Genomic DNA, 25,699 nt, shown 5'->3' with positions numbered 1-25,699 from the left:
AAGTCCTTGGGGATTCTATATTTGCATAGGAACTTTTTTATACATTTGTAGTAGATTAAAAAATGGCAAAGTTTAAAAAAATTATAAACCATGTACCAATTTTTTGGTTGAAAATGTGTAGGATAAGTTAAACTTAAATTGCATTCTGTTAACCGATATGAGTGTATTTCTGTAAGCATAGTTACATTGAAATAAAGTTTTAAAAAATAAAAAAAAAAAGAAAAGATGTACTGCATTGGCTGTCTTGGATTTCTACAGTGCTTCCCTCACTTCACAATTCATATATTAGAATGAAATAGTAATTTTGGGTTAATGGAATTTTCAGCACTTCCCACCACCATTTATTTCCTGCTTCTCTCGTTGACCCACAATATAGAAGATTCCAGAATATTAGCTCACTTTCCCAGTGTTTGGGTTTGCTCTGCACATCAGGCAATCAGAAAATAAAAGGAGTGTTTATCTTGGCAGTAAGCTATCTCTTCTTTATGAAGTTCTACAGTTTTTAAATGACAAAAAATTCACAGTCAAACAAACACAAGGTTCTATTGTCTTCAACCTTCTTGTGCCTGTAGGATCTTTGCATGCTGTGAATTCTGTGACATTTCCCTTTTCAAAAGGGTCTGTAGATGTAACATTAATTGTTCCAACTTATTTTGTGAGACTGATTTCTTCTCTTTTGAAAAGGTATTTGTATCTGTGTACATATTTTTGCTGGGTATTGGTGACTCACATCTGTAATCTTAGCTACTTAGGAGGTTGCAATCTAGAAGACAGTGGTTTAAAATTCATGTATCTCCATCACTGTAATAACCAGCAAATTGTTGAATGAGAGGCTTGACTCTGGTGATGGAGTAGGCTAGCTACAAGCAAGATAAGACTGCAAAATCTCCAGTCAAGAATCTGGGTGTAGGGCCAGAAGTTTGGCCTAGTGGTTAAAGTGCTTGCCTGGCATGCACGAAGACCCGGGTTCGATTCCTCGGTACCACATACATAGAAAAAGCCGGAAGTGGTGCTGAGGCTCAAGCGGTAGAGCTCTAGCCTTGAGAAAATCCAAGGACCAGTGCTCAGGCCTTGAGCTCAAGCCCAGGACTGGCAAAAAAAAAAAAAAAAAAAAAAAAAAGAATCTTACAGACTTTCCTGCCCAAGCTAGCTTTGAGCCATGATCCTCAGATCTCAATCTTCTGAATAGCTAGCATTACATACATGGTTGCTAGTGTCTTGCTATGTCTGTGAATTTTAAATGACATTGTTATCAGCATGAGCTAGAACTCTATATATTTCATATTTGAAGTAATATTTAAATCTATGTTGGCAGTGAACTAGTGGTTGACTCCTGTAATTCTAGCTACTTTGGAGACTGAGATCTGAAGATCATGGTTTGAAACTACCCCAGATGATAAGCCATAAGGTTCTTGTCTTTGATTAGTCAGCAAAAGGTCAGAAGTGGAGGTCTGGTTTAAGTGGTAGAATGTCAGCTTTGAGCAAAAAAGCTAAACAAGACCCCGACTTCAAGCTCTAGTACTGGCACAGACAAACAAATACATTTTATTGGTTGCAACTTGTTTTCTCAAATTATTACTTTCCATTTTGAATGATTCGCATTTTCTAATATAACTACTGATACTCTATTAACTAATCAAAATGAAAAAGCATAGACTATTGCTTTAAACTGAGTTTTTCCCTTTGTACAAATTAAACCCACGACCTTATACATAAGCCTTAACATATGCTTGGGGGTGGAAGCATAGCTTAAGTGAGGAGCCCCGTCTAGCAAGAACAAAGTCTTTAGTTCAGTCCCCCAAACTGACACGACACACAAACAAGAATAGCTTATTTTGAATTCTGTTTTTATTTGGAAATTTGATGAACCAATATTTTAACCCATAGGCTGTTGGCACTGCCTGGGTGCCCCTAGGAACAGAATTAGGGAATAATTTGGGAAGATACATGCAAAAAGAATCTGAAGGATGGACACTGTACATGGAGATGGAGGGTTGTGCTTCTTTGTAATTGTGGGGATCAAGATGCCAGTTACCAGCTGTACCGCCCAGAACATCCGGGATCTCTCTCTCTGCTGCAGTGTTTCTGCAATGCATCTCAACAGTTTGCACTGGCAGCATGAAATTTGTTTATGCTCCTCATTACTTTGAGATAATGGCCATAGCAGGGGCCTGCCCACTTGGTGCGTGAGGTCATGAGACAGAGATGGGGAGTAGGCAATTGCAGTGACATCTAATACTCTTTCCTGGAGAGAAGTAATAAAGGCCTGAATATAGACCCAGTAGAAAAGATTGTACATGAATACCTGGTGCTTTGTTAAGGGCTGGGGGTGTGGGGGGGGGGAGCAATGATCTTGACCATGCATTCTCAGGGCTGCTTCAAGAAAACACACCAATCATTTGGCCCATCCCCAAATTCTTGCCACACTCCTCAGGGTTTTTATTCCCTTCATAATCAACTCTAATTGTATCTTCAATGTCGCCAATGACTTTGGAGAGTGTCGCTGCATGTTTATGACTTCTAGTGTTAGAAACAAGTTCTTCCCAACATCTGTTCCCAATGTGTTTATCTGTAATTTTAATTCATGCTCACTTGCCTTGTCATCTGGCCTGGATGGAAATTAGTTGAGATTATTTGTACTATTGAAGATTTTATGCTTTTCAATTAGATCCTCCTAAAGAATCTTGGCATTGCACAATTTCCTCCTTCCCCCACACTCCAGTCTTCCCTTATCATTTGAGGTGAATTTATAATTGCAGTGATTTTAAAGAGAGGATCTGAGAGTATTTGAGGTGAAAAGAGACTTGGAAAAGAGGCATTTCAAGAGCATGTAAGCTAGCAGGCAGATGGAGGAAGTGGGTGTTAGGATGGGTTAGATCCTCTGGGCCTTGATGGATGGCCTCTGATCCAGAACCATGCAGACGTGACTTGGACTTGGAGCACAGGGCTGTAAGTTCATCTGCTGAGACTGGGAGCAGGGCACATTTGAAAGGGAGTGAGATCTCAGGGATGACACGAAGCAGTGGCCATGAAAGTACGCTCCAATGGATGAAGATAGCCTATTGTCCCAGAAAAAAGACCTGAAAATAGGCCCAGACTTCTTTGGAAAGGACTTAAAGGACTTAAATATGGACTATTACAGAAAGAAACCAATCACTTCCTAAGGTTAAAGTTTGGTTAAGTATGGAATTCAGTCTTTCCCGTTGCCCCAATCCTCCAAAAACCTAAAGGCGTGTTCTCATCTGTCTGTGTTTTAGTTAGAGTACCAAAGGGTGTCTAGGTCTCATAAAGGATCTGTGGGCCAAAGTGTTTGTCACCAGCTCATAAATCAACCTGACTCCATACCTCTGAGGAATATAATTTCTGTGTACCACAGAAATAACATATCAATTGCAAGGTTTGAGGAAAGTAGTATTGAATGAAAGAGGTGTTGCCTCGTTCAGATTTAACAGAGTAGAGGAACCTGTAGTGCTTTCTCAGAGTGTTGAGGTATGCAATTCGAAGGAAAATTGCTTAAACTACTGGAGGGTACATTATGAGCAGGAAATGAAAGACAAGAATTGGTGTTCTCTATGGGGTTACTTTACCTCAGCCATGTTAAGTCCTAACATGATGACCTGTTTATTACTTGTTGTAGAAGAAGCCCTGGTAGTAAATCGTACAGATACATGTCCATCATTGTCAACAGAAGCCATAAATGCAATGAAGTAAGTGAATGATTTTGTCATGATAAAAAAAGGGCACAGAGGGGCTGGGAGTTTGGCCTAGTGATAGAGTGCTTGCCTAGTATGCACGAAAACCTGGGTTCAATTCCTCAGTATCATATACATAGAAAAAAGCCAGGAGTGGTGCTGTGGCTCGAGTGGTAGAATTCTAGCGTTGAGAAAGCCCAAGGATAGTGCTCAGGCCCTGAGCTCAAGGCCCAGGACTGGCAAAAAAAAAAGGCACAGAGAGTTGTGATCTGGAGTGAGTGCTTTATTGTAATAGGGGACAACAGATTTAAACAAAGCAAATTATGTCCCTACTGTTATTGGTCATAATGAAAACGCTGCAGATACAGGACCAGTATAAAGAGTCCAAAGTTTAGATAGATTCTAACGAGAGGAGGGAAAAAATGTGACCCTAACATTTATCTTCTGTCATTATTTCCTTGGACATGTCATGGACACGTACTCCTCCATGTGTTTGGAAGCTACATTCAGTGAACTTCACTCATCCCTGAAGCGTCCTCTTCAGTCCTTTTCCTTAGGACTCTTTTTGGTAATACAGTCCCAGAATTCTGTGCACCTTTCCATTAAATGTCCCGAGTATAAAGTGATCAAGATTCGTGCAACGTTTCTACAGTATTTTTCTTCTTGATACATCCTTATTGCTTGATGCAAGCCCTAAGCACATCCAAGATGTTTAATAAATTTTTGTTGAGTGAAGGAATGACACCTCTTCTTAAGAACTGAAATTAGGCGGGTATTCAGAGTAAAACCTGAAGGCTTGTTTCGGCAGACTCTATGTCTTTCTCTGAGCATCTGTTTATTTTTAACACTTAGCAAAAAACAAAACAAAACAAAACAAAACCTCTAAGTGTATCTTACCCATCTTGGCTTCTTCTCCATGAATTGTGTTTTGTGACAAATTATTTTTCTGCTATTGTGTGTTTCCGAAAGCAATGAGTCATAACAGTATGTTTCCTGCTGGGAGGAAGGAGCAAGCTTTCTTCCTCTGAAAGATCTAGACATGTGCTAGATGATGATAGCTGATGGGATACTGGTCTATTTGGGTCATGGCAAACATTCCTGGAACTTCTCCTGATGATTCCAATCACCACTAAATAGTCCTTAAGACAGATTCTGGGGACCAGGCTTGGGTTTATTACCTACTAGTTATATCATCAAAGGGAAAGTAGTTAACTTCTTTGAGACTCAGTGTATTCTTCTTTAAAACAGTTTTCTGTGACTTCTTATTAACATGTGAGTTGGAAAGTGGGGAGGTTTCATTGTGATGTTTCCATACATGCATACAATGTATCCTGGTCAAACTCACTCTCGTCCTCTCTGTTTTCTCCTCTATCCTCCTGATTTCTTATAAGTTTTTTTTACCTTGTTTTATTGTTCAATTTTTATACGTGTGTGTAAGGAACTATGTTCACCTTCATTTACTCTCTCCGTTGACCTTCTCTCTTGTTGCTGCCCATCCCTCAATATAGCCTGCTTCACTTTCCTCTGTTTTTGTTGTGTGTATATAGATTTTTCTATGGTAAGTCACATTTGCAAGACTAGAATTTAGTCCACTTGGCCTTATCTACCACTCTCCCTTTCCCTGCTCCCTCCTGTTAGTAGCTTTCCGTGAATTTCCTTATGCTATCTCTCTTCAAAGCTGTCATGTATTTTAATCATTCTCTTTCATCTCCCCTACTCCTTTTCATCCCCCAAATTGTTTCATAGTTACCTTCATGTTATTTGTATGTGTGTATATGCATGTGTATATAATGTAATATTTAGTTTTTATAATACTGATGATTGACCTCAGGGCTTTATATTTGCTAGGCAAGTGCTACACCTCTTGAGCAATGGTTCCAGTTTTTAAAATAGTGCTTTTAGAGATTTTTCACACTAACTTTGCTCAGGCAGGTCTGCATCTATGATTCTTCTGTCACTGTTTCTGTGGTAGCTGGGGGGATTGGAATGTGTCACCATAACTGACCCCTAAAACATCTTCAAGTCTAAGTTGGAAAGACTAGAAGAATGTAGTCATTAACTCAATAAATTTTAATCAAATACCTATGTAGTGTGATATTGTCTTAGGGACAAGATAAACAAATATGTATGGCCCTTTCTCTGGTAAAAGTGAGATTCTTTCTAGTTTGGAAGCAAGAGTGGCTTCCTTGAGTAGAACATTGTACATGTACTTTTGGAGGGGTGTCAGGGGTGGTGTGGTGGTGTGTGTGTGTGTGTGTGTGTGTTGTCCCTTGTAAAAATTTTGTTCCCTGTGTTTAATACAATATAACTGACATAAAACTTGTGTGATTTTACAGTTAAATCATGGGTTCTTTCTGCTTTTCGGAAGTAGTGTAGTGTGAAGCCATTGCCTCTTGCATGCTGAGCAGGCATTCTACAACTTGACTGACATCCTCAACCCTTTCCGTATAAGTCTACATTATGACATTGCTGAATCACTCTAAAATCACCTTACAGTCATTTTTTTTGTATGTCGTGAAAACATTTAAATCTACTTGCTTAGCAATTTTCCGGTATTATGTATATTCCTCATACTGTCCATTAGATTTCAAGAACTTACTCATGTTCATTTCTTAACTAAAATTTTGTACCCTTTGATCAAGATCCCAGGTCCCTCCCTCTTCCCATGAGAGACTGTTTTAAATTGTTGATTGACCAGTGAGCTTCTAATAAAGATGGATAATAATGGTATGAGTTGGGAGAACAAAATTTCCAAAGATTGCAATCAGAAAAGAGATGAGAATAATAGAGGAATAACAAGATGGAGTATTTGTTTCAAGTTTTTTGTTTGTTTGTTTTGTTTTGGGGAGAGAAACAAAATCCAATTTGTGATTGAATGGATCTTGCATTGTGGAAAATGGGTTAATGATAGAGAAGAAGGAGATCAGGATGGCAAATGAAGTGATTTCCAGTTAAGAGGGGATAGTGGAGCAGAATAAGATTTTTTTTTATTATTGTTGTTGTGGAGTGGAAGAGAAGGTTGACTCAAGCCATGTTTATGAAATACAAGTCTAGAAATGTAGCTTAGTGGTAGAGTACCTGGTTATCATAAGCAAGCCTAGGATTTGATCTCAGAACTTCAAGAGACAGATGGACCTTGACAGGGCTGGTATTTGAGGAGCCCTGACATGGCTCTTCTTGTTTAGTCTGAATCTTCTTGTCTAGTCTGAGTAGACAAAGTGCTAAAGATAGAAATGGGGAATCTGGAGAGGATAGATTTTGGAGGGGTTAGTGGGGGTTAGTGTTAGTGGGGTTGGGCATGAGAAGTATGTGAGTGCATCCACATGGAAGGATCAGGGGCTACTGGTTATAATGATGTGTCATGCTGGGAACTTGGAGTTATTTCCTGTGATCATGGAGGGGACTATAGTCCCGCAGTATTGCTCCTAGAAACAGGTAGACATTGTCAAGAAAGATTTATATATAATCAGAGTTAAGTATTGGAAAGGACTTATGGAAGGGTTACAATCTCTAAACCTTATAAAAGAGTAACTGTTTATAGTTGTATGTGCCCCTAGGTATTTTAGTCTCAGAAGAAATATTTTCTTGATTGTCCTAACTTGATCTTTAGAATCAAGTGATGAGGATTGTGACCTGGCTGCATTGCTTTCAATATGTAAACTGTTAGCCCCAGTCTCCTAACCTGCATTATGGGGGATAAATGTAATCTTCAGGGTTGTTGTATAATACATGTAACATGCTAAGCCCTGTAACTGATATATTGGCAGAAGTGCATAATGGCACCAATTATAGTTTGGATATTTGTATATTTGGATTAGTCCTTGTTGATAGATGACCCTATGTGCTTCTAATTATAGAATTGTTTCATTCATTAAAAGACTCAGAAGAACTTGAATACTGGGCATATTACTTGTGCATGTGTTTTTTTACAATCTACTCCAGGTTTCTAAATCTATAAGAGATGAAAGACAGAAAATGATATGTAGGGAAGGGAGTAATTGTGAGGAGCCTCATGTATCAGATCACACTGATAACTACCTGAAGAAAGAAAAAGGAACTGAAGTCTAACTGGAGCACTTGAGAGAAAGATGGGCTAGCAACCATCGACAGATATTCAGGAAAGCAAGCTGTGTAAGTGAAGTGCTGTACTATTCAGACACATCAGATAAGAAAGACAAAGCTTTTAGCAGGATTTTGAAAGGCAGGGAATTAATTGAGGATTTATAAGTTGACAGCAAACTCAGATGCTGAGGTCTGTTTTTAAGAATAATGCTGGCCATCTGGGGTGATGAAAAGGTTCTAAAACCTCAGTGTTGGCTGACACCTGAACAACTGTGTAAATTGATTTAAGAACATCAACCTATCTGCTTGAATTTTGTGGCATGCAAATTTTACCCCAATAAAAAATGTTTAAAGTAATAAATGTAGTGGCTAGTAAATAAGTCAAATTTGCTTTTCAGGTGGCCAGGATAGAGGATGGATTTCATGCCTTTGCAGAATTATCCATCTATTTATTAAGTCATTAATTTATCTACCCATCATTTTTGCTGGCCCATTTACCCATGATCTAAGTCACATATTCATACAACTATCCTTATGTAGAAAGCGTTAAGTCAACCCAAATGAATCAATATGGAAGTACCTAAAGAAGTGTGAGTGATTAAAGGATATACTTTTTGTTAAGAAGATTTAGAATTACCTTGAAGAAAAATTACAGGTTTGGGAAATAAGATGAAATTGAACTTGTAGTATGTTTGAACATATACATGTATAAATAATGTCCTCTATCTCTACGGAAGACTTAGAAATCTGTTGCTCTTGATGTAAGGCAATGGATTAGGACAGTGACTAAGCTTTCTGGCCTCAGTCAGTCCCTGGGTTATGTTTCCCTTCCATACCTGCACTAACTACTCTGAATTTCAATGGTCACACCCGTTAAATAGGCATAATACATACACATTCTTGGACTTGGTAATAGAATTATATGGAATAACATGAAAACACTAAGTTGATTGTTGAGCACATTGTTGTGTTCAGTAAATGTTAAATAATGTTGTTATTGTATCTGTGTAGATTACTTGATGCTTTCTTTTCTTCCTGAGAGGTGAAAATTTCCCTTCTTCTCTTGAGAATATGTATCCTACTCCTTCTCAAGTTTTTTTCTTCCATGGTTTTGCATCATCAAGAATGCATACATTTTTGGTTCAAGTTTTGTAATGATGAAAATATAATTAAATTATTGATCAATTCTGGCATGCAGAGAGAAGTCCAAGCTCTTACTCAGCAACACCTAAATTGCTCTGTTGATAGTAAAATGGTCTAGTCCTTTTAGTTGTAATGATTATTGTAAGCCTTCCAAGTCCTGTAGAGGTGTTCTCAGCTGTCAGATATTTCAGATTTTTAACAAGTTAAATATTTGCCCTAATTAGGGCAATGAATGACTGGAAGGGCATGGTTAGTAAGGCTAGATGTAATACCATGTTTACTCAGATGAAGTATCTTTCAACTCTTTGATGTCCTAAGAAGTGGCTATATCTGTCACATTTCATTACTAGGTTTTGCTACTGGAGAGGGTATGTGACATAGTGAGAAACAGACATTGGAGTTAGCCAGACTTTATTTAGAATCTTGGCATCTTCACTTAGTTCTGTATTGGTGAGTTTGAGCTTTTCTTATCTTGAAGTTAAGGATAACAACATTATAAGTTATTTTGAAGTTTAATAATAATGATTGACATCATCATCATCATCATCACCATCATCATCCCCCACCATGACCATTGTCATCATCATTGCTTTCAACATCCCAGTAAAAACACTTTTTTGACCTTTTTAGTATTTACCAGGGATGCTTCCAATTATTTTACATAATTAACCCATTTAGCTTTTTCCGCATCTTTGCAAGATAAGTAGTACTATTATTGTCAATTAAAATAACAATTATAATGCAAAGCATATGATAGGTGAATGCAATTTTATCTTCATAATTATTATTTAATAACAATTATGATCTTTTAGACTAACTGCAGCATAAATATTGTTAGTTTAAAATTCTGTTGCAAGGGAAAAGTAGTTCTAGAATGTCATGACTGAAAGGAATTAAATTTGGAGTTTATCTGCTCTAGTGATTTTCATATTTATTAAGCCAGAAATGGTTAATGGTTATTCCTATGATTCATATGTCAAAACTATAAAGGCATAACTATCCTACTTCAGTAAGGTTCCAGGGACTTGGTCATTATTCACAACATATTTATATGCAGAGCCCTTAGAAGCACAGTGTGAAAACCACTGATGTCATCCACACTTAGTACAGATAGCAAAGAAGAAGTGATTTATTGTGTTTGTTAGCTACAGACTCTGAATTATACATTAGATCTTCTGATTCTTAGATGTACTGTTTTCTATGAGGCCATAATACAAGATGCATTATGGTAATTATTATTCACTAAAATATACTGATTTAAGATGGTAGGTCACCTTATCTTATTTGAACTTTACAATTTTTGTAGGAAGTATTTCCTGTACCTGGTAGTTTACCACAAATAGTGTAGGATATATACATATTTTCTTTCTTCTTTTCAAAGCTGGTGGAGCTGGAAGTAGAGTAAGGAGAAAAATCTTTAAAAAATATTGAAAGAATATGATGCAGATGAAATAATCAAGTACACTGGTATTGATTAGCATTTAAGCATAGGACAATTTCTAGTCGAATGGTAGTTTGTGATTTGGCCGGTAGTAGACACTGTGTAAATAAAAGACAGCTGGGAACCAGTGGTGGCTCACATATATTATCCATGGCTACTCAGAAGGCTGAGATCTAAGGATCTCGATTCAAACCTAGCCTGGGCAGGAAAGTCTATGAGACTCTTATCTCCAATAAGCTACCCAGAAAAAGCCAGAAGTGGCACTGTGGTTCAAGTGGAAGAGCATTAGCCTTGCACAAAAGGAAGCTCATGGACAAGACCCAGGTCTGTGAGTTCAAGCCACAGGACTGTCAGGAAAAAAAAGGACAAGAGATGACCTGGGGCTAGTTTCAGATGCTTGTCTAAGAATATTGAGGGTGAATCCCTCAGGGAGCCAATTGGGAAAATTCCAGTGTGAAATAGGAGACTGACCTATCAGTTTGACCCTAGATTGAGATCTAGAGGTGGGAGAAAGATTTGTATTTTTGAAAGCATAAGGCTAGAATTTATTCTACCTGTGTGACTCAATTCTTGTCCCTAAGGCAAAAGTGTCAAATGATGTTGGGCTGATAATTCACTCAGGCAACCAACAGAAGCAAACAAATACTTTCTGAAGAAATGAACATTTAAAACTTAAACCACAAGATTTTCCCACAAATTAGATTCCAAAGATGAGCTCTCACACTCAAAAATAGAAGAAAAGAAACAATTATGTTTGTTGCTTGACCTAAACAACATACTGTTACAAGCATGAAGTTTGAATACATTACCATCATCAATGTAATACCCACACATAATATATTTAAATAAATAAAAAATACAACTTAATGAATGAATATTGGTCTATTGATATGACTGAGCAGATATAAAAGAGTCAAACAATACTTCAGACCATAACATATAATGAGTAGAATTAAAAATGATCTGAATGTCTGAAACAATGTGGCACAGCTCAAGAGAGAGTTAATGAATCGTAAGTTTCTTGAAGAAGTTACAGAAAATTCACAAAATAGAGAAAAAGAAAATGATTTTTATGACAGCCAATCTAAGTAACATGAAAGAGATCCCAAAAAGGAAAACATCAATCCAGTTAGAAGCATTCATCCAGGAAGAAAAACTGAAGAGAATGGTAAAAGATGATGTTTGGATATTTTTCAAAATGATGAATGATTTCCCCAATTCTTAGCTTCAAGAGTCCAAACTAAAAATAAAATCATAGCTGTGGACCTTAGAGTAAAACTGAAGAGTATAAGACAAGATGCAGCAAAACCAATAAGGTTTCCACAGAGACTGAAGAGTTCACTTATGTAAAGGAATTAGATTATCTGTGGACTGTTCAGCAATAGTAATAGAAGGTATAAAAATGGAACAGTATCTTCAAAATGTTCAAACAAGATGCATGTCTACTCTACAAAACTCAAATCTGAGTGTGATTTTTATGTTTAGATATATTTAGGCAAAGTTGAAAAGTTATCATCTAAAGATATTCACCAAAGAAATTTCTAAAGAATGCTTTAGGAAAAACAATTATCCTGAGAGGAATAGTAGAGATTCAGGAAGAAATGTTGAACAAATAAAATGGGTAATTAAAAAAAATAAAATGGGCAATTTGTAGTCAAGAATGGAAACATGTTTAAGAATGTTTCTAAACTGAATGTCATGGCTCATGCCTATAATCCTCATATTAGGAAGTACAGAAAAATTGCCATACCATATCATGCAAAACAAGAAAAATCACAAGACCCAGGCCAATAATAATATCTGGATGTGGTTGCACACACCTATCATTCCAGCTATAATAGGAAGCATAAACAGTAGGATATTTATCTAGTCTGCCAGCCTGAAAATGAGACTCTATCTCAAAAATAACCAGAACAATAAGAGCTAGAGGTATGACTTAAGTGACAGGGTACTTTACTAGAAAGTGAAAAACCCTCGCAATTCAAAACAACAACAACAACAAAAAAAAACAAAATAAATAAGCAACCAACAGAAAGAACAGTTTTGTTTCAAACAGTTTTGTTTATAATATAAAATATGCAAACAACTAATACATGAATTTGAAATACAGTGTATAAAATAAACTAGGGATTATTTATGTTATAGAATGATTTCATGGCAATGCTGAATGACATTCACTCATGTTAATGACATTAAGGTACACCATACAATATACATACAGTATGATTTTAATTATGTGAGTCTTCAAATGGGTCATGCAGTATATTTGTTTGGGAGTAAATATCTACATGTGTAAGAAATGTTCAAAGAGTAGTTAACACAAGATTCAGAGCACTTCTGTGTGTGTGTGTGTGTATCATGGGACTTTGGACACAGGGCCTGGGTGCTGTCCCTGAGCTCAAGGCTAACACTCTAGTTAGCACTTTGAGCCATAAGACTGCTTCCAGTTTTCTGGTGAATAATTTGAGAAAAGAATCTCACAGACTTTCCAGCCTCTTGAAATGGAAGAATTATAGGTGTAAGTCACCAGCCGCTGGTCAGATCTTTTTTTCTGGTGACTGGGAGAAAGATTCATTGGAGAGAGGTGCTGATAAAGCTCTAATTGAATTATTTTAGGTAGTCTTTTCTCCATACCATAACGTTTATCAGAAGAGTATTGTTAAGTGACCAGTCATTTAAGAAGTAATAGAAAGAACTTTAAGATCAGCATGGATAAGAGCCTTTCGTTAGAAAAAAATCTTAGCAAATCTCTTAAAAATAGAATGGTCCAAAGTTTTCCTTTTTTCATCCTCACTACTCACTTCTTCTCTACCCACCTCATCCTTGCATATGGACACGACTAGTGATCCATAATGAATGTGTTCTATATTCTATTATTTAGAAATCTTCCCAGTCTGCCCTTATGTAAACATTTTGTTGTATCTTTCAGGTCATAATTTCTGTGCTGAAGCACCTAAATGTGGTGAAAACTCAGAGTGTAAAAACTGGAATACCAAAGCTACCTGTGAGTGCAAGAATGGCTACATTTCTATCCAGGGAGACTCCGCCTACTGTGAAGGTAAGCGATGACTTATAGAAATTACTTGTCAGAAACTGACTAAGAAACTCATTCCTGGATCCTTCAAGAAATCAGAACTGCCTAAGGTTGTATCTTCTGGTTTATCCAGGATGTTTAGAAAGCAAGTACTTTGTAGGCACTAAAAACACATAGCAAAGCACCTGAAGAAAATATCATTAAAAGCACCATTCACATATGAAATCCCCTGCTTCACTGTACTTAATTATCGTCAAACAACCATAAACACATTGTCCTCTATTTTATCTGACATGTATTGTCATCTCTAGGTTCAACTATACATTTGAGATGCAAGATTCTCTTTTCAAATGATACTTTGGCATTATCATATATCCAGTGACTATCTATTTCATTTGCCAAGTTCAGATTTATTTTATTTGTATTTTTGTTTCCAGTCATGGGGCTTGAACTCTGAGCTTTGTCACTGTCTCTGAGCTCTTTTGCTCAAGGATACCACCCTACCCCTTTGAGCCACAGCACCACTTCCAATTTTCTAGAGGCTAATTGGAGATAAGAGTCTCATGGATTTTAGTGCCCCAGCTGACTTTGAACCTTGATCCTCAGATCTCAGCTTCCTAAGTAGCTAAGATTACAGGTGTGAGCCACCTCACCAGATTGACTTTTTAGCTTGTGCTGAAGAGCTTTTCAGCTCTTACTCACTTCTTGTGATCCGTGCCTATTGAATAGACTCTGTCATTTTCATTTCTTCTGAAAGGCTGAGGGTTATTAGTTTCAATACATCAAATTAATACTTTCCTATTTTTATCTTAAGATATTTTCTGTCACATACCTCAAGTTATTAAGAATTTTATGCATGAGTATTCTACCCACCATTCACTGTTGAAATATGCTATAATCCCAATAATGATCTGAAATAATGTATTTTCTCACCTTCAATTATATGTGGGAATAGACTCAAAACAGTTAAAGAAACGATAGCAGAAACCTAACACAATCCAATCCTGCTCCCTCAAACACTGGAATCACCTCTGACCCTTTCTTAAGTATTTAAGTATTAAGGCGCAGAAGAACAGGAGAGAAGAATACTGATACCAATGCTCTGTTTCCACCATTCTCTCCTCATTGATAACATTTTTAAATTATATAGAGTCAACTTGAAGAGAAGTTATTGATAATATTTATGCCAGCTTTTATATAAGAGAGTTCATTGGTTGAGTAATTGTAAATCTGGACCATTGTTTTCTTGGACATACTCAGCTCAGTGTGTGAGCCTCACTTTGATCCACTGTGCATTGTGTTGTTACTATGGCTAATATAATCATCAAATTTTGGGACTTCAGTCATTTTTTTGTTGTCTTGGAGACTTTCCATGAGTACCAGGGAACTTGTTCCTGGAGAGAAGGAGAACAGCCCAGGAGAAATGGCTAAGTATTGAAGCTCTCCTGATATAGAGGTATAGAGAGCTTGGTGGTAAAGCAGGGATCACAGTTGGACATCCAGATGGGGCACTGAGAGCCAAGTGCAATAAGTATGAACATTCAGAACAGATGTGATTTCTTATTCCATCTGCCAACTTCAGCATGTTGAACGTTGTCTTTGAGTGTATATCCTAGTGACTCATGACACTGCCACAGCTCCTCCTACAACATCCAATGTAAAAAAAAGGCAGGAGGAAATGAACAATCTTCTGCATGGGACATTCTGTCTCTACTTTGGCCACTTCTGGGGTGATACTCAGGGACTGCACACTATTCCTGAACTTTTGTGCTCACAACCAGTTCTCTACCACTTGATCCACAGCTCCAATTTTAGTAGTTAACTGGAGGTAAGAATCCCATGGACTTTCCTGCCAAAGTTGGTTTTGAATGGTGACTCAGATCTCAGCCTCCTGGAGGAATTACAGTTTCAGGCATGAGACACTGGTGGCTAACTAGGTTGTCTTTCATGTTCAGAGAAATTTCTAGCTGGAAGAAGCTCCTTATCCTTACCAATAGTGCATACAGATTTCCCATATTATTTTCAGACCTGGGTTATGCCTCAACACCCCTAGACCAACTTTTGAGGAGAAAGGAAATGCATGTCACTGATTTGGGCTAGTTGCATTCATCCATAGGAGTTCAAGTTTTCTACTGCAATGCCAAAATGATCCTTGGAAACAAAGGAATGTGGCAACAGAAAAGGATATGGATGGTTTTTGAGAGGCTATAACTATGTCTACCCCATTCCTTCATTCACTGCTATGTCCCCAGCCCTCTTGGGAAAATCATCTGGTAAAAATACTTTTCTTCGAGAGTGGGACTGGTATTTTATACTAGCCTAAAGAAAACTAGATACCTAGGAACTGGAGGCAAGGAGTTCTTTTACCTCAAATAAATGGTGTGAAAATGACTCATATTACGTGAGCTACAATGAGCACCACTGGCTTGCAAATTAAAACAAAATATATAAATTATCCAGGCTTTCTTGAAAAACCTGCTGGAATTCTCAGTAGAAAATGAGGCACAAAAGCTTTCATTTTTTCTTAACTGCCTTGACTCTGCCATAGAGAATTATTGGAACTTCCAGTCAATCAGTAGAAAAATAAAATCTTTGTTGACTATGATCTAATTCATAGCTATTGAATGAACAGGAAGTTTCATGGGACTGAAGCAGGTACATTCTTCGTTTGGAAAGTGCTTTATTTATGAATTTTAGTGTTTTGTGCATCTGGTGGAAGGAGCCTTTATCCCTTGGTGGTACCATTTTCAAATTGGTCCTCAGTTTCTAGTAGTTCCCGACGAAGATAGAGCAAGAGCATTTCTCCCGAAGCTCTTACTTTTTGAATGTGGGGTCAATGGAGATGGTCATAAATGGGTTCTTTGTGTAGTAAAATGTTTAGATGATCAAAAAATAACAAGGATTCCATATCCATCCTGCAACCATTCTTTCGGGTAAGGAAAATAGTACAATTAAGGCTAAAGGAAAGATATGTTACTTACAGTGTTCTGAATTTGCCAGATTCTTTTTCTATCTGCTGCACTTTCTGAGACTTAACAGTAAATCTCTGAGAAGAGTAGTTGCCCTGGCCACCATTCACTCTATGTTACAATTTCAGACACTACGAGAAATCTAGTAAAGATAAAACTCGATTCATTTCTCCTCCAGTGCTTTTTATGCCCTGACTTATGAGGCTTCTAACCCTCCCACCACTTATCCTGCCAGAAGTTGTATTTCCGTTCAACATCTCTGCTGCCTCCTCAATTCATTCTTCTGACATCTGGTTTGGCCAAAGAAATATAAGTAAGCATGACATGACATTTCAGAGTGGGCATTGTAGGAACATTGCATGATTCTACATTTTCTTTCCTTTGTCTCTAAAATTGGCAAATGTTTCAGATCTGGATTCTCTGGCTAGGATTCCAGAAAAGATGATTCCAGAACAGGTATCAAGAGGCTAGTGATGTACGGGTGGTGTAAATTAGAAATAATCATGTATTCAATGAAACGTGTGGGTTTAGGGGTATGTGTTCCCTTCCCATAAGCGAGCTAAGTTTGCTAACATAGCCTTCTGAGTGAATTGATCTAAAATTTCAGGGCTCAGGCTTAGTTCTCTGTGAGAGAACTTTTAACAAATCAAGTATTGAAAAGTCACCAGAAAAAGCAGTATGATTTATTCGGATCCTCAGCAGTCTTCTCTCATCCTGCTGCCATATAAAGAAAAAAAGTAGTTTTTGGTTTTTTTTTTCAGATGAGAGTTGTAAATCAGTGTTTTGTTAAGCCAAATCTAACATGGTAAATTGAATCCCCAATTAATGAGATTATGAGATGATGCAGGCCAACCATTTAGTAAATTGTCTAACATTCACCAAACATTTAATAGATGATGAGTTATTATTATGATCATTGCTATTAACCTATCACATCTATGTTTATATGCACCTGTCTTGGATTTCGAGGAGTGTGTATTCTTTGGTGTCAGACCATTGAGGATGGATGTGGAGTTCCATGTTGTACAGTTCCATATTTACACTGCTTGAGATACAATTTGGCAGGTAGCAGGGGAAAATGTTTTCATGTAGTTGGGCCAGCTTTTATCAGTTCTGCTTGGACCAATTGTGGGCCATAGGAAACCAAGGATACTAGTCTATGAAGTTAACTCATTCCTTCCTCAGAAAACCATATTTAGGGTTGTACCAAAGGAAATATTTTTACTTATACTAATATGTGTTTAATGATTTCATGTAACCAAGATACTGAGATATCTAAAGCAGAGCAATTAATTAGTGAGGTGCTTTTGTAATTTCACAGTCATGATTGGAGGTGAGGAGGGCCTGACCCTGTGAGTGATAAGACACTGGAAAACCTGCAGAAAAACCAGAGTTCAATCAGGAAACAGTTCTCTGAATGGCTAACAGAGAGAGATTTGTAAGGATTTGAAGCTGGCATAAATGCTATTCTGTAGAAACAACATTGTCTATTTGCAATTCATGTGTCAAATGGGCCCAGTGCTTAATTATTATACTCCTAATTTTCCAAGAACTAATTTATTTTTCACGTTTTAGCATTTAAATGTTTTACGTTTTACAAAATTCAGGAACATCATAATCAACCCAGCCCATTTTATGTTCAAATCTATGGCTTCAGAATCTTGGAGTCATACTTTGGAAAGAACAGGGATCATATGCCTATTAATTATTTTTTTTTTGGTTGGCTATGAGGCTTGAACTCAGGGCCTGACTGCTGCCCTGAGCTTTTTTTTCACTCAAGCTATGGCTCTGCCACTTTGAGGCATGGCACCACTTCTGGATTTTTGATGGTTAATTGGAAATCAAGAGTCTCATGAACTTTCTGCCTGAGTGGGCTGACTTCAAGCCATGATCCTCAAATCTCAGCCTCCAAAGTAGTTAGGATTACAGGTATGAGCCACTGGCACCACCTGACAACCTCTTAATTTTTATTTCCATTAAATACATGCTTTAGAATACTTAAGGTAAGAGTATCTTGAGGGCATCCTCCTTTTTTTTTTTTTTTTACTTTTCTTTTAAAAATCTGTTCCAGTTCTGGGATTTGAATGCACAATTAGAGCATTCTCCCTTAGCTTTTTGCACAAAGCTGGTGCTTTACCACTTCTGACATTTTTTGTGTGGCTAATGGTTCTGCCTAGCCTGACTTCAAACTTAGATCTTTGCATCTCAGCCTGCTAAGTAGCTAGGATTACAGGCATGAGTCATGAATATCCAGAGAGGGCATCTTCTTCAACTTTTTCTATTAACGAGACATAGTTCATGAAGATACCTTGTTACTTACATATTTGTTAAGCTTTACTCCCCCTCTAGACCTTACTTTATCATTACAATCCACGTGCCTCCACCCTCTCAATATCATGTGCATGTGCAGTCCTTCCTAGACTTGTCATTTATCTCCCAGTCATAGTACAAAAGCATTTGCTCCTTTTTTTCCCTGCTTATGAATTCTTTTTAACCCTTCCACATCTTTGGAATGATCTAAATCGGATTATTTCAATCCCTAGGTTAAAGCAAGGGGATTTATTTTTTACTCAGTGAGGTGCCCTGGTCAAACCAACTGGACCAGTAATCTGGACTAGAAGTTAAATTAGCTTCTTCCCCCTTTAAAAAACCCATTGTTGGGGCCAGGGGTTTGACCTAGTGGTAGAGTGCTTGCCTAGCATGCACGAATACCCGGGTTCGATTCCTCAGTACCACATACATAGAAAAAAGCTGGAAGTGGTGCTGAGGCTCAAGTGGTAGAGCTCTAGCCTTGAGAAAGTCCAAGGACAGTGCTCAGGCCCTGAGCCCAAGCCCAAGACTGGCAAGAAAAAAAAACATTGTAAGTCACATTCTGGTAGCTCACATCTGTAATCCTAGCTATTCAGGAGACTGAAATATGAGGATCATAGTTCAAAGCCAGCCTGGGCAGGAAAATCCATGAGACTGTTATCTCCAATTAACCACCAGAAAAACCAAAAGTGGTGCTATGACTCAAGTGGGTAGAATGCTAGCCTTGAGCAGAAATGCTCAGGAACAGCAACCAGGCCCAGAATTCAAGCCCCATGGCCGACCAAAAACAAAAACAAAAACATTGAGATGCTCACCTGTAAGATATTGTTTGAAATTTTTGATATGTCTTCGTAATAAAATGGTGTAAGTATGGATTAAGTTTCCAGGGTAGTTCATAGAAGTGCAACTAACTCACTGGCTGAACTCTCAGGTTACAAATTGCTTGGTTCTCAATGTCCTGAGAACAGAGGGACCATGCACTTTCCCAGCAATGTCAGCTCATTGTGCATCATCTACTCAGTTGTTCAAATCACTCTTAACTCTACACTGTTCCTCACTGCCAATACCTGCTACATCAGGCAGTCTTGTTGGTTTTACCTCCAAAACAAGCCACAAACATCTATTTCTTATTTCCCTTTGGTCTGAATCTCCTTATCTCCTGGATAATGATCTCAACATTATCTACTGTTGCCTCTCAGTTCCTTTGCCAAACATCCATCAAAGTGAGCTTTTAAAGCATAGGCCAGATCATGCCACTTCTCTTTTGAAGATTCTTTTGTGGCTTTCACACCTTTTAAAAATAATATCCAAACTCAGTATGGAGAAGAATGGAAAGGAAGGAGGAAAAGGAAGAGACGAGGAAGGGAAAAATGAGAGAGGAAAAAAAGGGGAAGGGGAAGGAGAAGGGGAAGGAAAATAGTTGATCCATGATATGGTCCACTTATGTCAGACATGCCTTGTGAGTGTTGCTCAAGGGCTACTTTATAAAACTTTGGCTTGTAAGTCAGGTGGTACTTCTAAATTTTGTCCTTCTTCAGTCCATGTAACGATAAAATATTGTCAGTTAAGTTTATCCCATATGAACTTTACTGACTTTATTACAGAATATCTTTCCTTCTTCACATGGCTCTGGAGTCATTCTTCCTTGGTTTCAATAAGAGAATCAGTTTTGAAAAAAAGAATTTGCTGGATTATTTACAGAAAAATAATAGTTATTTGAGGCGTAAAACAATGTAATTTTTTATTTCTCTTTTTCCTGGCTCCCCTCAAAACTGTGATTCAGGGACTCAGGCTCCAGCCGTCATGTGCCCCCATTATATAAAATATACAGCCTTTAAAGTCATCATGGGAAAGGAAAAGGAGAATGACTAGTGGGAGGTCTTTATGGACTTGTACTGATGACATTTTACTGGCCACAATTTAATTGCCACCTATGCCTAACTTCAAGGGACATTGTTAAATATTCTCAAGCTGTGTGCCCAGGAGGAAAATGAATCCATACTGGTAGATGATTTTCTGATCTCATCAGCTTTTTCTGTTACTAGATGAACAATATTCCCTCATTAGTTTCAAGCCTTTTGCTTTTTATGTCTAGTGTCCCATTAAATAAGGATCTGGCTTCAGCTGATAGAGCAGACAGTGGCTCACTTAGGGCCTAGATCAAGTTTAATGACAGAATCATTTCCATTTATTGGCTTTACCTCCAGGTGGTGCTGTGACTACCACTGTATTATCTTCCTGAATGTCTAAAAGTGACCCATTTCTTCTTTTTCTCCAGACAAATCTCATAGTATTTCAAGTACTGTAGTTCTGAGTTTTATGCCAGGATGAAAATTGTTCCTATAACACACTTACATACATTTGTCAATGTTGCTATTTATCGAATATCACAAGAGAGAAATGCATTCTTTAAAAAAAAGACATTTGTTAATGCTTCCAAGTTACTGAATTTCAAGATGCATACCTAACGAAAGTGAGAAATGGAAGCAATGTGACTATTGGGGGTGGGGGAAGCAAGAGCTGTTAGGCAAGAAGACCAAACAAGTCATTGCTGCCTGGAAGGTTGCCTTGGTAGCCAGCCAGCCTCAAATAATGCTGCTTTCTTGTTCTTTCCCAGCCTCCATTTATTTCCTTGACAACTCCCAAGGCAATATATAGTAGAACATTGAACCAGGGGTAAGGAGACCTTGATTGATCCTGGCTCTGCCACTTACCAGCTGGATGACCTTAGAATACCACCCCACTCTTCTCTGTCTCAATTTCCTCACAGTTCCAATAGGATCTGTGAACCAGGTCTAAGTAAAGTCCTACTTTACTAATTGTTGGTAAAGCTTAACTATGACAGCAAATGTGAGCACATTTCGTAAAGGCAACAGCATCTAGCTGTATGCGGTTAAATCATCTATGATTTTACTTGAATGATTATAACATAATTGTATAACCTCTGATTATATTAACATCATAAGAACAATAAATATTACTTTTTATCATTGCGGTGCTTGGGTTTAGAACCAAGCTCTTTATGGTTTGTCTATACACCTTATAGATAGGGATATGTGTCTACCTACAATGTAATCTTAGCCTCTGCTTCGTGCTGAATGGTGCTGGGATGTATAAAAGTGGGGCTTTGTGAACAACTCCAGGGCTGTCATTATTGGATGACTTAGGTAAATGGTATCTCTGCACAGAGACTGCAAGATGATTCATGACAGTCCTACTGAAGATATAAAGGAAATAGGCCCAGACTTTTCTCTCATTCACTCAGTAAACATTAATTAGCCACCTTTGTGGTGAGAACCTGTGTTGACGCCTGAGAATCTAATGTTGTTAAGCTGTAGATCCTGTCCTCAGAACCTCATTGTCACAAGAGAGCCCTTCAATTAGAGAATGCAAATATGACAGGATTTGTTCCATCCAAGGATTTAAATGGTATCTAGAAGCACTATGTGGTAGCAGTGTCTTCTAAGGACAGGAACCAGGGGCCCGAGTTATAACAGGTGTTCTGACAGTGAAGAATATTGTGGACTTTCTAGCTTGATCTGTAGGCTAGCATGTGTGTATGTAGTATACAGACATCACATTGGGTACAAAACTGGATCCCCTGTGTTATTTATGGTCATTTTTTTTAGTTTTCATTTGGGATTCATTTTATAATGGGCATTATATCCTGGTATAATAAAACATGCACATTTTTAAAATTTTATGCAATTACGTATAGGAGATTCATACTCATGTAGGGATATATGATCAAAAGACTATTGAAGAGCATGGCTACAGGCCAGAGGTGAGAGGGGGTGGATGGAAGTAAAGAGAAGAACATGTCTCTACTTAGGGACGGGGGAGACGAAAGAGCAAAGGACTATTTCATGTGTGTAAAACCAGTGTGGAAGATAGAGGGTAGAGTGGTCAGAGCAGAAAGGGGCAGCACAGAGAGGCTTTGGGTTAAGAAATTTCGATTCTGCTTTAGAGGTCATTGAAACTGTTGAAGGATCTTTAAATGGTTAGGGTGGTAAGGTTCAGTTTGTATTTCTGAACAAAGTATTCTGGCTGTACTAACCAGGAACACCACCTGTCAGGCTATGGCCATAATTGAGGAGAGTTATAGGGTTGGGCAGGAGGTGGGATTCAGAGGAGTGGTTGATTGATTGGATGTGAGGGGTAGATTGGAGGTTGTCTGGGAAGTGAATTTAGAGTTAATTCTCTGGCTGTTTCATTTATACCCCATCAAAGTGTGGTGGCTGGCTGTGGCAGACTCCCCTTGACTCTGGTAGCACGTTGTTCGACATTTTATTAGAGTGCCTATCACAGAGGATCTTCGTTGCTTTTCCACATACTTGTCTAGATTCACAGCTATTGAGAGGGCAGGGCTGTCTCAGATCCATCTTTTTTTTTTAGTATTATTTTTAAGTACTTGTGGAAAGGACTTGGCATTCACCAAAATATTTTTTTCATATAATTTTATTGTAATTAATAGGAGGATTACATTATATTCACCAGATAGAAGGTGCTTTACTTCACAAACATTGATGTCCTTTCTCATGTCTTGGTCCCCATTTCCCTCCCCCTACCCCCATCCCTCACCTTGTTTTCCTCCCTTCCCTATCCTATTTCAAATAACCAAATAAAAATATATACAATATATCAGATAACAAGGTGAAATACTGTAACAATATGAGGAAACCAAGGGACCACAAAAGAGATGAGAGATAACATAGTACATTAAGGACAACAATCACTCATTATATGGCTTTTATTTCTATATCCTGGAGATCCTTTCATTTAGCGTCATCCTATATGGCCTTATGTATCTAGGTTTTGTTCTGTTGTAAATCTCTGCTAGGAGAGCCCAAGTTTTATAATGATTATGACAAATGAGGGTAACCATTGAGCCTATGTGCCTTTGAGTCTGGCTTACTTCACTTAATAGGATTTTTTTTCTAAGTCTTTTGATTCCCTTAAAAATGGGGCAATGTCATTCTTTCTGACAGCAGCATAGAATTCCATTCTGTATAAATACCACATCTTGTTGATGTACTCATCAGCTGAGGGGCATCTGGGTTGGTTCCATATCTTTGCTATAGTAAATAGTGTTGTAATGAACATCGTTGTGCTAGTGGATTTAGTATGTCCTTGTTTCTGGATGATTGGGTAAATGCCAAGGAATGGAATTGCTGGGTCATAGGTGAGCTCTATGTTTAGTCTTTTGAGGAACTGCCATACTGCTTTCCATAGTGGTTGAATGATTTTGCACTCCCACCAACAGTGTAGTAGTGATCCCTCCTGGCCACATCCCTGCCAGCATCTGTTTTTATTAGATTTCTTGATCCTGGCCATTCTAACTTAAGTGAGGTGGAATCTTAGAGTTGTTTTGATTTGCATTTCTTTTATGGCCAGAGATGTCAAGCATTTCTTCATGTTTCCATAGGCCATTCTTATTTCTTCTTCAGAGATTTAAAGTTGTTGGCCCATCTTTTAATGGGATGGTTGTTTCTTTGGAGATTAGTTTTGGAGTGATTCAATTTTTTGAGCTGTTGATATATTTTAGATATGAGGCCTTTATCCGTTGTATAGTTAATGAAGACTTCCTCCCACTTTTTAGGCTTTCTAGTTAATTTGCTAGCTATGTCCTTTGACATACAGAAGCTTATGCAGTTTAATGTCGTCCTACTTATCCAGACTTTCTCTGATTTGTTGTGTTTCTTTCACCAAAACATTTTATGAATGCAGTGCATCTTGATTAGTGTCACCACTTTCAACGTTTGTACCCACCATTCCAATCCACCCCTTCCCATACTTACCTTATTTTAGGTAATACATTGGGATTTTTTGCTATTTAACAAAGCAATCTATATGTACAAAGCATCTTGACTGACATCTTCACCCCCTTCCCCTATATTTCTCAAGTTTGTTGTATATACAATAAATTCTTCCCTGCATTCTCCTCTTTTCCCCCTTAATTCTTCTATTCCTCTCTCTTGACCCCACCCTCCCCATTTGCAAGTACCCATTTTTTGGTACTTATCTGGTTGGCACTTCAGATTCATCTTCAATCAATAAAATCCAGACTAGAGCTTGGAGCACTATAGTTATTCAGGCAAAGCTTTTTGAATGAACTGATGATTAAATGAAGGTATGATTTCATGAGCAAACTTGGTGTTTTGTAGATGCTTTCACTAATAGTTTAGCATCTCATAAGCAAATCTTGCTAATGTTTTTCTGACTTTAAGTTGGTAAACGTACCCTGGAAGTGTGTTCTAGTTATTAGTTGCACATTTTTGCCAGAAGCTGTCCTTCTTTCTTTTAGTATTGAAAGAATTTTCTGAAAATCCTGCACAAGTAAAGTTCAAAAAGAGCTTCTGTAGAGATTCAGAGACTGTTCATTCGTTTCTGGATCTATATTAAGTTTTTCCACTGCTACTACTATCGAATGAATGGTAGGATTGTATTTAATATTATTTTTTATTTTTTGGTGCCAGTAATGGAACAAAATTCATGAGCTCATGTTCTCCTTCTTTTTTTTTTTTTTTTTAGTTTCTTTCTGTGCCAGTCCTGGGGCTTGAACTCAAGGCCTAGGCTGTGTCCCTGAGCCTCTCCATGATCAAAGCTAGCGTTCTACCACTAGAGCCACAGTGCCAATTCCAGCTTTTTTCTGTGTAGTTTATTGGAGATTGTGTCAAGGACTTTCCTGTCTGGCTGGCTTAAAACTGTGATCCTCAGATCTCAGCCTCCTGAGTAGCTAGGATTACAGGTGTGAATGACCAGCGTCTAGCTTCTCTCTTGTTCTTTACTCAATGCTAATGCTCTACCACTTATGCCATACCTTCACTTTCTGGCTTTTGGGTGGCTAACTGGAGATAAGTCGTTTAGATTTATCTGCCTAGGATGACTTTGAACCATATCTTCAGATCTTAGCCTCCTAAATAGCTAGGAATACACATGTGTGCCACAGTGCCTGAATTTGAATGGCAGAATTTTAATGTTTGGTACATACTAGACTCGTAAAAACTTTAGTGGAAACTTATCTGCATCCAGTTGAAGAAACTTGATT

At 37.8% G+C, this 25,699-nt stretch overlaps 1 protein-coding gene across 2 annotated transcripts in view; it reads left to right on the top strand.

Moving 5' to 3' along the window:
* The window catches only part of Nell1 (neural EGFL like 1), a 761,263-nt gene that overhangs the window by 219,936 nt on the left and 515,628 nt on the right, over window positions 1-25,699 (top strand). For both annotated transcript variants that reach the window (XM_090347997.1, XM_090347996.1), the window contains exon 12: window positions 13,268-13,396. In XM_090347997.1, the coding sequence (XP_090204123.1) occupies window positions 13,268-13,396 (129 nt within the window). The remainder of the gene's footprint in view (window positions 1-13,267; window positions 13,397-25,699) is intronic.

This window comes from Megascapheus bottae, chromosome 16, assembly GCF_031878675.1.
Source record: "Megascapheus bottae isolate mThoBot1 chromosome 16, mThoBot2.hap1, whole genome shotgun sequence".
Taxonomy (NCBI): Eukaryota; Metazoa; Chordata; class Mammalia; order Rodentia; family Geomyidae; genus Megascapheus; species Megascapheus bottae.
Note: the sequence above shows the minus strand (reverse complement) of the source record. Positions and strands in the feature narration are given on the sequence as shown.